The sequence below is a fragment of the Callionymus lyra genome, chromosome 17 (assembly GCF_982586985.1).
Source record: "Callionymus lyra chromosome 17, fCalLyr1.hap1.1, whole genome shotgun sequence".
In the NCBI taxonomy this organism is placed as follows: domain Eukaryota; kingdom Metazoa; phylum Chordata; class Actinopteri; order Syngnathiformes; family Callionymidae; genus Callionymus; species Callionymus lyra.
In genome coordinates, this window is record NC_141834.1 from 12740057 (window position 1) to 12756245 (window position 16189).

Here is a 16189-nt window from a genome sequence, read left to right on the forward strand (position 1 = left end):
TCACATTCCCCTCACAAATAAACATAAAGAAAATAAAAAAACAGAAGCAGGAAATACACCCGATTTATTTTTCCTGGTCATAAAGTACAACCTCACAACAAATACAACTGCCTTCCTTCTCCTGTAAATCTCTGTAAAACTATTAATACACCTTTGAAATTCACCTGAAACATCATTAGCTCACAAACAAAAAAATCCTGCTCAGTTCATGGAAATAAAACTCATTGATCCAACGAAACTAATTCATTAAAGTTGAACAAATATTAAAGGTTGAAATTACACATCAAACTCTTGTCAACTAAAGACAATACTTTCAAGTAAAGGGTCAGTGAGTAGAAGAGAAGGGACTCGACAGCAGCAGGCTCAAAGGAACTAGGGTAGTGTCGTGCAAACATGACTCTACAGCGAGCAAATACAATCATGATCAAAACTCACAACACAGGTTTGAATCCAACGAACAAAGAGGAAAGAATCTCATTTACTTTTAACCGCATTTCAAAAAAACAACAAAGAAATATGAAGTATCCATTTTTTAGAGTGATTATCAATCTTCGGACGGACACAGTGAAGTAGTATTTTTAATTTAAAGTATTGATTAGATTCATTTATTTGACAATTATTATGGTTTAACTGGAGTTACACATCTTCAGCTGCAAAATAAGACAAACATTTTGATGGAAAATAACCTTTTAATAAATATATTGCTTATATTTTAGCTTAAATATTTTTTCTCAGGCCATAAACTTTCTAAAAAAAAATAATATGACGGACAGAAAATAAAAACAATACCTGTGTTAAATAGTAAATGAATGTGAATTATATTACAATTATAGTTATTCATTGGTTATTAGAAAAGTGGAAATGTAATGGCAAAATACCAAAACCAAAAACAGATTTGAAAGAAACGGAAATAAGTTAGTAAACGAGGGATGACAGTAACTTTAGTAAATGATATTTATACTTCATATTGTTGGCCAGTAGGTGGTGTTGTTGACAAACAAGTTAAGAAGCAACTGTGGTGAGTGAGTTGAAGTAAAAAGTGATTCAACTACACAAAAAAGCTTGTGGTCCACTAATGAAAATGTTCCCTTCTTCACCTCAGCGCTCCTCGATCAACGGCGCCCCCTGCTGGCCTCCTTCATCCTCTCCCCCTTCACCTTCTTCTCGGCCACCAGGAACCTTCTCACCGCCTCCTTCCCGAAGTCTTCCATCTCGTCCTCCAGGTCGCTGTCCTCCTCCTCCTCGCCCTCCACCAGGTCCTCCAGGATGTCGGCCACGTCGTCGGCGAAGTCCTGGAACCTCATCTGGTCGTGCACGAAGAGCCCGTCCCTGAAGAACTCGGAGGCCAGGTGGAGGACCTGGTCCCTCTTGGTGGACTCCACGCCGAACTGCTCCGTCTTGCTCAGGTACGCCTGCAGGACGGACTGGAACTCGGACAGGGGGACGGGGAGAAGACCCTCCGCTTGAGCGCAGGTCTCCAGAGAGCTGCAGAGATCCCGGGGTCTGGGGTTCCCCTGAAGTCGCCCGCGCTGGTGGGTCCAGTACTCGGGCTGGTCCGGGGTGAGGCGGCGGTAGGAGTGGGCGTTCTTCCTGTCGCCCCATAAATGATCCTCTTTGGGGTGTTTCTGAAAGCTGATCCCGTCATTTATCCACTCGTCATCCTGCTTCTTCTTCTCCTTACTCCCTTCTTCCTTCCTTCCCTCCATCACTGGGCTGTTTTCTTCGCCATCCTTACTTCCTTTCTCCTTCCACTTCCTCTGCTTTCTCTCATTTCCTCTCAAAGACTCTTCACCGTCTTCCCACTCTTCTCTTTCTTTCCTCTTACTTTCCTTTTCCCTTTCACCATTTACGCACCTCCATTCATCCTCCTTCCATTTTTTCACAAACCTCTCCCCTTCATCCCACTCTTTTTTCTCATCTCTCCTTTTTTCAAACCTCTCCCCTTCATCTCTCCCTATCCTCTCATCCCTCCTTTTTTCAAACCTCTCTCCTTCATCCCTCCCTTTTCCAAACCTCTCCCCTTCATCCCTCCCTTTCCTCTCATCCCTCCCTTTTCCAAACCTCTCCCCTTCATCCCTCCCTATCCTCTCATCCCTCCTTTTTTCAAACCTCTCCCCTTCATCCCTCCCTTTCCTCTCCTCCCTCCCTTTTCCAAACCTCTCCCCTTCATCCCTCCCTATCCTCTCATCCCTCCTTTTTTCAAACCTCTCCCCTTCATCCCTCCCTTTCCTCTCCTCCCTCCCTTTTCCAAACCTCTCCCCTTCATCCCTCCCTTTCCTCTCCTCCCTCCCTTTTACGATCCTCTTCCCCTCATCCCACTCTTTCCTCTCATCCCTCCCTCTTCCATGTCCTTCATCATCACCTCGCTCCCCACCGTTGCTTCTTCCTTTACCCTTCTTCTTCCAGACACTCTTTTCCTCGTCACTTTGACTCCTCTCCTCTCCATCCCTCCTCCACTCTTTCCTTTCTTTCTTGTCTCTTCCACGATCTACTTGGTCCATCTCTTCATTGTGATAATCATTTCTTTGCCTCCTATTCTTCTCCTCTTTGCCTTTACTCTTGCGATACGACTCATCTTCAGGCTTCTCTTGTTTTTTCCATTCCTTCTTCTCTTTTCTGTCCTTCCTTTCTTCCCACTCCTCGTTTTCTTGAGCCTTCCACGGCTTTCCATCATCCCCTCTTCGCTCGTTCTGCTTCCACTCCTTCCGTTTGTTTTCTTTATCAACCTTCTCGTGTTCTTTTTCCTTATTCTTCCTGTTTTTTTCCTCTTCTTTCCACCGCTTCTTCTCTTGTTTTTCCCGTTTGGCCTTCTTTTCATCCTTCACTTTCTCAGCCTCGACTGTCGGGGTGTCTTTGGAGCTATTCTCTGACTGGCCACTAGAGGGAGGTGTGGCTGAGGAAGAAGAAACATCAGGGTCAAGAGGGTGAAAGTGACAACTTGTCTCAATTTCTTTGTACCTGTTGGACGCTTTAACTCGGTCACAGCAGATCTCAGAGTGTGAACTTCCTCCTGCAGAACACCGACGGACTCCAGCTCTTTTTTCATCCTCTCGTTCTCCTCCTGAAGTATAGACACAGTCTCCATCGCTTTCTTCAGCCCAGAGTTTTCCTCTTCCTCGTGTAGCCGTTCTTCTGCAGCTCCAGGTGATGTTGTAGCTTCTTCTTTCTGAGATGCAGAGAGCAGACATTATTGCATGGAGGCATCTTACGTGTTTTCTCCTGCGTGTGGAAGTATTTCAGAATATTGAATTGTTCAATATAATTTGTATTAAAACTTGTCAATTTTTCTATGCATCTTTCTACGTTTTTTTAAGCAATAAACTTATTTTTGGAACAATGGAATTCAATGGTTTTTATTTCGAAAGGTTGAATTTGTCTTATCAAATAATTTATCTCACTAACAAGCATATTAAAAAGGTTGCATTTGTTTATTTTTTCAAATAATTGCATTTTTTTTTAAATCAAAAACTTTCAATATGTTTATATAATTTGCTTAGAGTTTTATTTTCTTATTCCATTCATTCAAAAACAAATGCTCTAAATTCAGTTTTTTTTCATTTGTAGCCTTTTAAATTTACGAGTCAAGTTTAATTTAATCACACGTTGTAAATTAGAAACAAAATTGATTTACACTACAAGACTAAACTTTTAAGAGACCATTTACCTACACGGAAATTTCTTTAAACATTTTCTTTAAAACAACACTACATAAGATTAAACATGTTTATTTCTGCCCTCCGTTGTCACTCCTCCTCCAGCCTAGCTGTAATCACACCTGCTTTGTTTACACAACGAGTCCCTTGGAGATGGAGACTTCCTGGATTGATGACACGCGGTGATAAACCTCGATGCTTGACCAACAAAATACAAACTCAGCTCAGACTTGTAGCAAGAGGAGGATACAGACCTGGTGCTGCGTTTGTAGAAGTGAAATCCGCTCGTTCTCTCCCGACATTTCACTGCGAAGCTCCGAAGCTTCAACAATAGGTGGAGGAACATCTGGATCCGTCCATTCCTGCTCAAGCAAACAGAAAACACTTGCATGACCAGAGAGCTAATGCTAAGCTAATACTAAATAACTTTCTCTATGTTAGTAGACTTGGTTCTATCAACACGTTTCAACCAGGATTTATTCAGAAAGCAGATCAACTTCTACAGAACTAGCAGTGGAAGGGTCGTACATACTAAACAAAACAACACATAGTTGACACAGATAGTTGACAACTATAAGTACCTCGGTGTGTGGATGGACAGTAAACTGGACTGGTCCTGCCACACAGACCATGTATATAAGAAGGTTCAGAGTAGACTGTACTTTCTGAGGAGGCTTCGATCATTTAACATCTGCAAGACGCTCCTGTGCATGTTCTACCAGTCTGTGGTGGCCAGTGTCATGTTCTATGCTGTGGTGTGTTGGGGTGGAAATGTGTCCAAGAGGAGTGTCAACAGGTTGGACAGGTTGATCAGGAGGGCTGGCTCTGTGGTTGGCATGAAGCTGGACTCACTGGTGACAGTTGCTGAGAGGAGATCATTGAACAAACTACTGTCCATCATGGATGATGACAGTCATCCTCTGAACACTGTCATCAGTGAGCAGAGAAGCAGAATGAGTGCACGAATGCTCCTACCCAGGTGCAAAACAAATAGACTCAGGGACTCATTCATTCCTCGGGCTATTAAATTGTACAATTCTGAGTTCGGGGCAGGAGTGGAGTGAGAGTATCTGGATGTTCTGTTCTATGTTAGTCTTTGTATCCTTTGTCTTTGTTGTTTTTCTTTGACCTATGTTCTTTATCTTTATCTTTAGACTAAGATTGTGTCATCTTGTTCTTTTTCTCTTTATGTTCTTCTTCTTATTTTATTTTTATTTATTATTTTGTATTGTTTATGGAAAATTGCTGGCTGTTGGAAAAAACAATTTCCCGAAGGAGACCTCCTGAGGGATCAATAAAGTTTTTTTTTTACCTTACCTTACTACACCTTACTTATGGTGCCAACAAAACACCGAAATCCCATGATGCCTTTCTACACCTAGTGACGGCTGATTGGTCGCTACAATACTGCATTTATAATTATACATCTATGCTACCATGTTAAAAGTGATCGATAGCTGTGATGGGTTGGCTGGGCGGCAAAGCACTAGTAGTTCAGGTCACCTTATATGGCACCTCATATTCAAAGTTCATATACATAAATCAGGAATCACTGTATTCGTTTTCTGGCATGTGACAACTTTTTCTCCCCAAAAAAGCCTTTTTTTTTAAAATCAAAACAACGATTTATCACATTTTAAGTATTCAAGGACATGATCGGGTCTATTTTCAGAAGCTCCTCAATATGCAGCCGGAGCGAGCAGACAGAGCCGGGATCCTGTTAGCGCCTCATGCTGCGATGATCACAGCGACCATGCAAGCGCCGCCACACGCTCCTGCATGTGTAATGAGCGCCGAGACAATCACTCCGGACTGACCTGTTTTCCTCCCGCATCCTTCAGCTCTCGGCTCACGTAGTCACTCGCTGCGAACGAGAATGTTGGGAGAGCGTTTATTTTTTTTTATGTCTTTAATCAATATGATTCATTGACTCGAAGGAGAGAAGCTTCGGGCTGGATTTGCTCGGCCACGTCGTGCAAAAGTAAAAGCGTGCAACGAAAACAGAAGTTCAGAAAAAAAAAAAATCGATGTTGGATGATGGACAAAAACCTCACACGAGAAATGTCAGGGATTTGTGAGAATTAATGTCGTGTTATGGTATTTTTTTTGTGAACATTCGATGTAAATAATCACTTAGTATTTTCTTTTAATTATTTAATATTTTCCGTTTTGTAGATGTACAATAATTAATGTTTAATTAAGGTTTTTACACATAGTTTGATATCACATTTCCAATTACAATTAAAACATACATTTTATTTTTATTTATTTTTCTTAATTTCTGGCCTTTTAAATGCATACAATTGTATAAATGATTCAAATTTAACGCCATCATGGGGCATCACAGGTTATTTTTAATTAATCCATCACAAAGATGAGTAGAAGAAAGACTAAAAGACTGCTAAAAATAAACTTTAAATCATTCATAGATTTATATAATCATGAGACACCACAAGTTGTAAATAATCGCTCTTTCTTCAACTCAGATTTTTGCTTCTTGAGTTTGAAAAAAGTTTTGTACGATGGTTATTTACCGGTAAAGTGCTGAACAACCTCTTTGTTTAAAGCAGCACTAAATAAGATTGAACATATTTCCTTCCGGCTCCCCCCATGTTTAGAACAGTGTAATTGCAACGTTGTGAAAAAGCACATTATAAACAAATACCTTTGTTAACAAAAAACAAAAATAAAACATAGTTTGATATTCTATTTCCAATTATTTAGAAATAAAATTTCTTTATTTTATTAATTTTGCCATTAAATTGTAATTCAAAAATGTTTACATTTTAGATTAATTTAATCATGGGAAACCACAAATTGGACATTTATTTGACTTTAACTTGCTCAACAACAGCACTACATCAGATTGAAAATATTTGCTTCTGGCTCCCCCCATGGTTAGAACAGTGGAATTGTATTTTGTTTACCTTTAATATACCTTTAAAATAAAGTGAATAAATCAGATCATGCAAAAGTAAGAGCGTGCTATTTAAATCACCAAACGTACCCTCGTCTAAGTCCATGAAGACGCCTGCAGGTACAACATTTATCAGTTTCATCCTCGCGTTGAATTATTCATCATTAGAACGTTTGTCTTGAAAAATCAAACCTGAGAAGAAGATGGTCCCGAGGCCCACCAGTAAGACAGCGCCGAGGATGCACATGTTCAGGTTGAACCAGTTCTCCTCTTCTCTGCGAGGCAGCTGGAAATGTTCCTCCTCTTCTTCTTCTTCTTCTTCCTCCTCTGTTCTCCCGATTCTCTCCAGAGATGCCAGGAGTGACCTTCTCCTCCTCACCTCTGGCTCGCCCCCCGCCACATGTGACCCTTCAGTGACCCCTGTGAGGAAATTATACAGTGGTTTGGACTTGCACTAATATTTTATATTTTTTATAACATTATGCGCTTTTGCTTGTTGTATTGGATTCCCCAATTATTATTTTTTAATTGTTTAAAATAATTTAAATTCATCTTTTGGTGAAAATGTTTTTATTTTTTTCCATATTTTATGTTTTACTTGAAATAATTCATTCCAATATTATCAATTTAGTTATAATTAATTATATTTTACAGCCATTTTTGAAGACATGTTAAGTTGATTCAGACAAAGAAGTGTATTAATTTGAACAAATTAAACTTTTCCACTTAATTCTTTAATAAATATTGTGTTATCCAAGGGTCAAGGTGACCCATAGGCCCGAAAACAAATGCATTTGAGGTATCCCTTGTGTCGTTTTTCTGGCTCTCGGGTCATTTCGACTCTAAGATAAGATAAGGGTTCAAATTTAATTTAAAACTTAAACAGCAATATTTATTTTGCAATATAATCTTTGCTTACAATGACATGTGACAGATTTCTTATTAATATTTAAACTCATAAATTGTTCAACTGTGTTGGAACGAAAGCTCTTCTGAGTGCATTTGATGAAAACTGATTTAGATCGATTTTTTTTCTACAAAAGTTTTGCAGAAAGAGGCGAAATGAAAACAACTTCTGCGGAACAAAACAAGACTGTTGAAACACTTCATAATACGCACTCGTCTCAAGCGGTGGAGAAAATTTGCTGACCTAAAAACCATATTCCAAAATAGCGTTTGAGGTCAGAGTCCCTCCTGTAGCCAAATTTATGTCAGTCATGCAACTTTTATTCCACCTTTTTTTCTTTGCATCTTTTCTAGAACTTTTTCAACGAGTCTCGATGTGAAAGTCCGACAGAAAAATTAAGTTAATTCGTTCTTTATAACAGAGATAAATATGCGTTCATTGACATCTACCATGTGTGGGAGAAGCTTGTTTTTCTCATGAAGCCACTGCTCAGGAAATGACTTCTAACCCCAAAAACCAAGCTTCTATATTTTACCAGCTCAACTCAGTGACTGTCGAACAAGAACGTTTTCTACCTGCAGGTTTGTCCAGGTCACCCTCCGCCTCCTCCTCCGGTACCTCCTGCAGGTTCTCCAGGTGCGACGTGCCCTCGTCCCGTGGCGTGAACTCGCCCCCCACCAGGGTCTCCGGGGTCTGGAGAGGGGGGGCCGAGGGCTCGTCGGGGGTCGGGGTCAGGTGGCTCCAGGAGTCGGAGAAGGAGTCTGTGTTGGTGCCGGAGTCTCCGGCGGCACCTTCCGAAGGGCAAAGGTCATCGAGGACAGGGGAGGAGATGGTGGTGACCCCGAGAGTAACGGAGGAAGCCTCGTGGGGTTTGTCCTCCGATACCTGCCGGTGGGTGGTGTTAGTTACTAATATTAGGGTTTTCAAATAATTAAACTAATGTGTTGATTAAAGTGTGTTTTAAATAGATGTTGGACTCTATTGTATCATCAGTATTTTTGAACAAAACTCTTTATTTACTATTAGAAAATGATCTTAAGCTCCGCCCACTGAAACAATCTTGTGCACCATAACCATGCCTACTTCGCTGTGATTGGTCATTATCGTCATAAATCCTATGAGTCTCCACCTCCAAGGGATCGTGGTATAAACAAAGCGGGCGTGATTTCAGCTGGCTGGAGGTGGAGCGAAGCCCATTATTACGTCATAATGGACTTCGCTCTCGTAACCTCTCTTTCGCTGACAATTCAGACGGGCGAGAACTTTATTAAAAGTTATAACTTTAAACACTGATACGTCTATTGAATCATACAATATTTGGATTTACTTTTATGTTAACTTATAGCCTAATATAACCTGATGTTTTATTATTTTTTTCTACAGATTTAGAGAAAAAAACACAGTAATAATAGGTTGCAGGGACACGTACTGGTACTACAGCAGAAATAAATTATTCTTTTACAAACAAAAATAATTTCATAAAGACACTTTTGTATACATTATTGCCAAAATTATGAATTTAAATGAAAAATACTTATTTGTATTTTTTTTACACAAGATTAAAACATCATAATTTATATTACTATTATCATAAACTTCAGTTTTGTTTTTATAAAATAACTAAAACTATAATTGGTTTTTGGTTTGGTTTTCAATTTTTTTTTAACATAAAAATGAGTCTTACGATAGGGTCCTTCACCGAGGAAGCATCAGGTTCTCCACTTGTCTTGAGACCTTTGAAAAAGAAGAAATAGGTCATGAACGTCAGCCTCGTGTCTCGCATCTAGTTGAACAAGAGTCAGTTTTGACCAAGAAACTAACAAGAAAAGTAAAAACAAGTAAGAATATATTGCAGAAAAACACATCTTTTAAACACCTTCTATAGTCGTGGAATGTTTCTCCTGCGGCTGCGTCTCCTCTGCCAGAGGCTTCAGGGTTTCTGTCTCCTGATTAAAAAAGAAGAAACTGTTATTCTATCAACAAATCTCAGCAGCTCTTCTATAATAAGACCTGTTGTCATTTCATTGTCGCGGCATCGTTTCCCATAACAGTCGCCGCACAAGTGCCACTTAAACATGCACTTTATTTCTGCACTCCAAACCAGAGACGGTTTTAGAGTGAGGTCGGCCCAGATATGTTTTGGGTCTTTGAATACAATCTAAAGTATGAATTCAATACTATAAAAGTACCTCAGGACTGACGAGGGTCCAGGTGTTTGGACTGCCTGCTCCCGACATTGTCCCGCCCTGAGACCAGTCCTGTGAACACACAATGGGTTACATGGATTCATGGGACATTCATGTTTAATCCTAGGGTCAAGGTGACCCAAAAGCCAGAAAACAAATGCGTGTGTGGTATCCCTTGTGTAGTCTCTGTGTCAAGGTGAACGACCTCCTTGCCTTCATAAACAGATATGCAGTGGTGGAGGTCGCCTTGACCCAGAGACAACACAAGGGATACCACAAAAACATTTGTTTTCGGGGCCTTAGGGTCACCTTGACACAGAGACAACACAAGGGATACCACAAACAGATTTTTTTTTTGGGCCTTAGGGTCGCCTTGACCAAGAGACAACACAAGGGATACCAGAAAAACTTTTTTTTTCTTTTTTTTGGGCCTTTGGGTCATCTTGACCCTGATGTACAACAAGGGTTTAGAAAATAATCGTAACTTTGCTAACAAGTATATTTTCTAAAATAGTTGCTTGAATATTATTCATTCAATAACGAATCTGGTTCTGTTGAGGTTTCTTCCTTAAGTAGAAAATAAAAGCGGAAAAGCATGTATTAACAGTTGAATTTTAAAGGTTTATCGATTATAAAACAGGATATTTGATGATACACAACTTTGGTATTTACACTGCAAGTCAAACTCAAGACGTCATGTGTAGTATATAGTATGAGAAATGTACACAACTCCAAAATATAACTTTGTGATGTCAACCCTAGCTGTACGTTTTTGTCGTGTTCCCGGGCTACCGACAAATGGTGTCTTAAGTGGGATTTGAACTCATATATAAATCAGATTTGACTTTCATATTGATTTTGTTGTTGAATACAGAGACAATGTTCCTACTTTTAGGTGTATTTGTTATTTTATCAATTCAAATTGGGCGAATAAATCTCTTTCCAGTCATTTTTATCCTTTGTTTTCTTTAACTTTAGTTAAGTTTTCAGAGTTGTGTTGTTTCACTCCGACTGAACACTAATCCAGAACAGGTTTACAATGTTTACACACGAATGAAGAGGAGATTTCCATATTCTATTTGCACTTGATTTGACTTTGAGGCTTCGTCGTGACGATAAAAAGTTGCACCTTTGTAAAAAAAAAAAAAAAAAAAAAGATAAAGTGCAAAGAAAGTCGCTAGCAGGGTTCTCTTGGTCATTAGTAGTTCTTGTGAGTCCGAATTCTTTTTGGTCACTCGGGCTTTTGACCGTCTGGGAAATGTTTCAGAAGAGACTTGGGTAACTATGGCTGACGCAGGCAACAGGAAAGGTTGTTAATTTCAATGCTGCTCGGAGGTTTTTTCCGGACAGGTTTCAACTGTAAATGTAAAGAGTTACACACACCAGGAACAACGTTTGTGTATTCTGAAGGGAGGCACAGTCAGGGAAGCGTTGAATTTTTCATTGTAATGTAGGTTAAACACTATTTATTGATTACCAAATTCTGATCTTGACAATGATAGACATTTAAAAGAACTGCTACAACAATGTTACTGATGTATTCTTGGCTAAAATGATTATTTTTGTGTAGATTTTTCTCTTTTCCTCACTGGAATTATAAGAAATTGTTGTGAATTTCACACTTACAGGTGGAAAAAGGCCTTTAAAAAAATCCATTATAAGATAGAACCGGTTGATGTGCAACTAACTTAAGTTTCTAAAAGGTGCTACAGAAGTGGAAACTCATGATAATGTTATTTATGGTAAAGTGGTCTGTAGTAACTGTAGACTTGCATTGATCCTCGGGATCTTTGTGGATTTCGGAGTTTAATGTACGCCATTTCCCCCTTTCCTTCCAATTGATAGATTTATTTTTTTCTAATATAAAAAACACAACCTATAGGAATATTGATGACAAATTCTTTGCTGAGATACACATTTTTTTCTTCCGAAGCGACAAAATCAAAAGACAAATCTACCAGTAATTGTTGCTCATTCATGGCGATACTAATAACAGAAGTAGTCGACCAAACTCGTCGTCTCAACTTACTGAAAAAATGTGACATTTTCTACCTTACTTGACGATGGAGAAGATAAATGGTCACCTTCCGAAACAAGTAGCCATTTAGTCCAAAATTTGGGACACATTTATTAAGAAAATATGAATTAAATGTGACCAATTTTTTTTAACCTCCCTGGAACTAAACCAATTTACCAGCGTTGTGTATTCTTACAAACATAAGTTGTCAGATGGATATCACGCCAGCAGCACTGATCCATGTCCGGCCCTCACTAAGAACGCCTTGTCGTAGTGAAGCCAACATCTTAGGTTTTTCCTTTTTTTCAGACTATTAGCCAAACTATTCTTACACCGTGTCAACATTTGACTTAGATCCGTGAATAAACAACGTCCATTTTTCCTCGTAAATAAATAAACTATCCTCTGTATTTTCATCATGAAGTTTTCTTTTTAAATACCGGCCCACTTTCTTTTTTAGAGCCACAATGTGGGTCTACTAATCTAGAGTCTCCCACGAGGGGGGTCTCTGAAGGGTCCACAGGGCATTGAGGACCGTCTTGAATAGATGTCAGCTAAATATAGACACAAAAGAGATTGAGAGAGGACAGGAAGAGAGGATGACTTCAGGGAATAAAAGTGAAGACAGTCAAGAGCAGCTTTTAGCACAAATAAAAACTTGTTAAATACTTTTGTTTGGATGGACTTTGACAGGTGGTTTTTTTACATTTGAAAAACGTGTCTTTAGGCCATTGTCCATCCAAAATAAAAGATATTAAGATAAGAGAAAGTACTCTTTATCTCTTAAAGTAGTTTTCATGGCTTTCCGTCAGATCTTTAAATGTTGCTGAAAAAATGACCAAAAAAGGTCAAGATTTTATCTTCCATTGAGCACAACAGCGACACACTTTATTCAAAAGAAAACCCACAATTAAATACACGTAAAACACCACTTAAAGCTTTGAATTTATTAAATAAAAATGCTAAACCTTGTGTGTTATTGTTGCTATAATGTGATAAAAATACAAACTTACTTTCTCGGTTTCCAAACGTCAACCAGGAAGAAGAAGCTCAGCTACGCAGATAAGAAGCGACTACCAGTGAAACATGAGAAAATGTGGGAAATAATCGAGTCAGAATCGAAACACATGGTGACACAGAGTCGTCACTGGTCTGTAGTTGAACTCCAGAGATGAGAGCAACTGTCACAGCGGCGCTTGTCACTTGAAGGAAACAAGCCTGCGGGAGTTCCGTGACGAGGGCCGGGGCGGTCCAATTAGAAATCAGGGATTGTTCAAGTCCCGCCTTCCAGACGTCGATTCGACCAATGAGGTGCGAGCGTGAGTCAAGTCGATTGACACGGGCAGGTGACGGAAGGAGTTGAAAACAAATGGAAATATATTGCTTTAATCGAGAAATATAAAGGTTTCAGAAGTAAAGATTATATTTTTAATTTGAGTCTAAGTTTATTTTGTTTTTTATTCCTTAGCCAATAGGAAATATGGGAGAATTCAAAGTCATAACTTTGTACTTTTGACATTTAATTGAGAAGTATTTATTCATAATGTGTATTCAGTTATATTTTCTATATAAAAACATATTAAACGGATATAAGTTGCATTTTTTTCGCACTTTTTGATAAAATTGATAAATATATAAGCAGGTATAATAGTTTTAGCTCGATTTTTGTAAATTAATTAACTGTTTTAATATAATAATTAATATATATATTGTGTACATTTATAAGAGTTTCACGATATTTAAATAGAACATTTGCGATATTTTAATAATTACATTTTTCCCTCCTAAAACTTGCTTTTTTCTCATTCTAAAAGCAAAAAGAGATAATTTAATAACCGTATGTTACAATTCCAGTAAAACATTACTTTATAAAAAACACATATGCTTTATATATACAGTATATATATATATATCTATATATATATAGATATATATATATAGATCTATATATATATCTATATATATAATTATTAACTTTATTACATTTATTTCTCTATTATATTTAACTTAAAAGGGCATTTTTTCGTTATTTTAAAATTGACGCTATAATTTAACAACAGTGTATTTCACAACATAAATCATTTTAAATATACATTATTATGAAAACCCTTTAATGTTCTCAAACAAGAAAAATAAACTACTACCAAATATTACATTTTCCCTTTTAAATATTAATTGTCTACATTTATCAACAAATTGAGACTTTTTTTTCCCCCAATTTTTCTTTATTACAACAGATTCTTAAGTCGGACAGGACAGACCATAATCGAGCTCAGAACCAGCATCCTAAAAAAAAAAACATGAAAGAAAAAGATCATAAATATATTTAAAAAGAATAAAAACTCAACGCCCGCTCTACTTGCCATCCCGTTGATGAACTTTAATCTTTAAAAAAAATAAAAAAGTGGTCCAAGGATCCCTCAGTCCAGGATCTCCTTGATGCACCAGCAGCACAGCAGGAAGTAGAGACACTCCTTCACCGACTGGATGAAGCCGTACGCGGCGTTCCCTCCCAGGAAGTTCTTGCCTCGACCCAAACCCATGGCCATGTCTCGCAGGTGCTGCCCCAGGGAGGACGAGGGCACGGCCTGGGGGAGAGGTCGCTGAGGATGCATGCCTCAGGGAGAAGAGGGTGGAACCAGGTGATGACGGGAAGAAAAAATAAAAGTCCTCGTCTGGCCTTCGTGAGCTGGACTTCGACGGAGGGTTGAAGCCGATTGAAGGACTCACCTGTCCACGGTTCTGTGGACCCCGCTCGTGATCGCTGAGTCAGTGGGTCTACAAAGAGGAGAGTTCCAGCAGGAGCTCTTTGTCCAGGACCGTCACTCACTGGGATACTTTTGTTTGAAGGAAACATCTACGATATTCCAGTGGTGGATTCATCCAACTTGAAAATGACAGCTTGATCTATGAGCGCTGCTAGATTTATTCAGAAAACTATGTTTTAGATTCGTCATTTCTAGCGTCACGTAACTGGAGGAGACGAGTTCAACTATTCCTGTGGATTCCTCTTCCTGTCAGTGGTTCAGTTGAGTTTTTGTTTAGTCAGAAATATGCTAGAAACGAATATTTGAAATGACAGAGGTTAGTGTTTGTATAAAATACCAACAGATTTTTGCTCCCCCTGGTGGTTAAACAAGAAAAGATTTTGGACACAAGGGACAACATTTTCCAGAAGTTAACCTGCTCAGTAAAATATATTTAAGAAAAAAATGTAATCTACTATTAGAAACATTTGTTGGCCATTATGTCTAAAAAAAAAGGACCTTTTAAAATAAAATCTCTTGTAAGATTTGAACTTTAATCCAACAGTAACAACATATATATCTGGGTTGGTTTGCTTCAGTTGAGGATTAAAAAAAACGTATCAGATTTTTTCTCTGATCAAAGCAGGGACATTTTCCAAGATGGCATCATCATTCAAAGAGCATTAACCTTTGTGTCATCTCTGAACGACCTTCAAGTCACCTTGACCCTGGGAAAACAACAAAGGGTGAAGAATGTTTGAGACGGACTTCTATCGCAGCCATGTGTGTGTCATTCTACTAAAACGGAGCTTATAATGTCCCAAAATGAAAAAAAATTCAAGTCAACGTAATTTTAATTAATAAAAAAACAAAATAATTTCCAATTCAGAATCTAAAATAATGCTATTAAAACAGTAAAAACGACAACAATATATTTATGCTTTTCCCACAGTGATAAATACAACTCTGTAACTCATATTCTAGATGATACAAAGACACTGTTTCTTTAAGTGTGAAATCACTGAAACCTTAATCGAAGCTATATTCTGGGTTCAGGCGAGTTTTCTCTTTTTCTTTATAAGATTAAGCTTAGCTTTCCCAACTCATAACCTATGATTTATGTGAAAATAATAATTGCCTTTTAATTGTAATATAAAGTAAACTGTAAACAGAATGCTAGCTTAGCTTGTTTCTAACAGAGGCAAAATGTAGCGATGGTCCGATGAAGCTTCATGAAGCTGTGTCATTATTTTAAGGGTCCACTAGATGGCGGTCTCTGCGCTATTTTCTTTTGTCTGGATCAACTTTTCTAATGAATCATCACATCATTTTTAAACTGATGGCACCACCTACTGACCTCTGAACAACATGACACTGCTTCATGAAGCTTCATCGGACCATTGCTACATTTTACCTATGTTAGCAACAAGCTAAGCTAGCATTCTGTTTACAATTTCAGTAACTTCATATAACAATGGAAAGGCAAACAATATTTTGACATAAATTATGAAAGTAAAGCCTTCAGCAAGATGTAAATCCCCATAACACATGAAAATGTCTAATGTCCTATTAGTGAGATTTTTACGGATGGTTTAATTTTTAAAATAAATATATTTATTAGTTTTTTTTCCCCAGGTTAACGATAAAAAGAAAATGATTAATAACAATTTCCGGACGGTCATTTGTGTCTTTAAAATGATGTGTTGTGCGTCCTAAACCATGGTTTGTCCAAGAGGTGTGTTTGCAAAAACAACAGCGCACA

The 16189-nt window shown here is 38.2% G+C and overlaps 2 protein-coding genes across 3 annotated transcripts; both read right to left on the bottom strand.

Moving 5' to 3' along the window:
• Positions 1-47: 47 nt before the first annotated feature.
• On the bottom strand, positions 48-12871 carry pbxip1b (pre-B-cell leukemia homeobox interacting protein 1b). Of its 2 annotated transcripts, XM_087813183.1 has the most exons (11): positions 12694-12871; positions 9667-9735; positions 9354-9423; positions 9162-9211; positions 8053-8362; positions 6763-6990; positions 6661-6684; positions 5471-5517; positions 3908-4015; positions 2959-3166; positions 48-2893 (listed from the first exon to the last, which is right to left on the bottom strand). In XM_087813183.1, the coding sequence occupies exons 2-11, from the start codon at positions 9712-9714 to the stop codon at positions 1113-1115; spliced, it is 2874 nt and encodes a 957-aa protein (XP_087669309.1). In that variant the 5' UTR covers positions 9715-9735; positions 12694-12871; the 3' UTR covers positions 48-1112. The 2 variants fall into 2 exon arrangements, with proteins under 2 accessions (XP_087669309.1, XP_087669310.1); XM_087813184.1 differs by lacking the exon at positions 6661-6684.
• A 911-nt stretch (positions 12872-13782) lies between these two features.
• Positions 13783-16054, bottom strand: lenep (lens epithelial protein). The gene has a single exon (XM_087779171.1). The coding sequence runs from the start codon at positions 14293-14295 to the stop codon at positions 14101-14103; it is 195 nt and encodes a 64-aa protein (XP_087635297.1). The 5' UTR covers positions 14296-16054; the 3' UTR covers positions 13783-14100.
• Between the last annotated feature and the right edge of the window lie 135 nt (positions 16055-16189).

Excerpts from the sequence above, each read along its gene's own strand:
- lenep (XM_087779171.1), bottom strand. The coding sequence starts at position 14,295 with ATGCATCCTCAGCGACCTCTCCCCCAGGCCGTGCCCTCGTCCTCCCTG.
- pbxip1b (XM_087813183.1), bottom strand. The coding sequence starts at position 9,714 with ATGTCGGGAGCAGGCAGTCCAAACACCTGGACCCTCGTCAGTCCTGAG. Across the intron at positions 9,424-9,666 it reads GGACCCTCGTCAGTCCTGAG|GAGACAGAAACCCTGAAGCC; the intron begins GTACTTTTATAG and ends TTTTTTAATCAG. Across the intron at positions 5,518-6,660 it reads CTTCATGGACTTAGACGAGG|CGAGTGACTACGTGAGCCGA; the intron begins GTACGTTTGGTG and ends TCTCGTTCGCAG.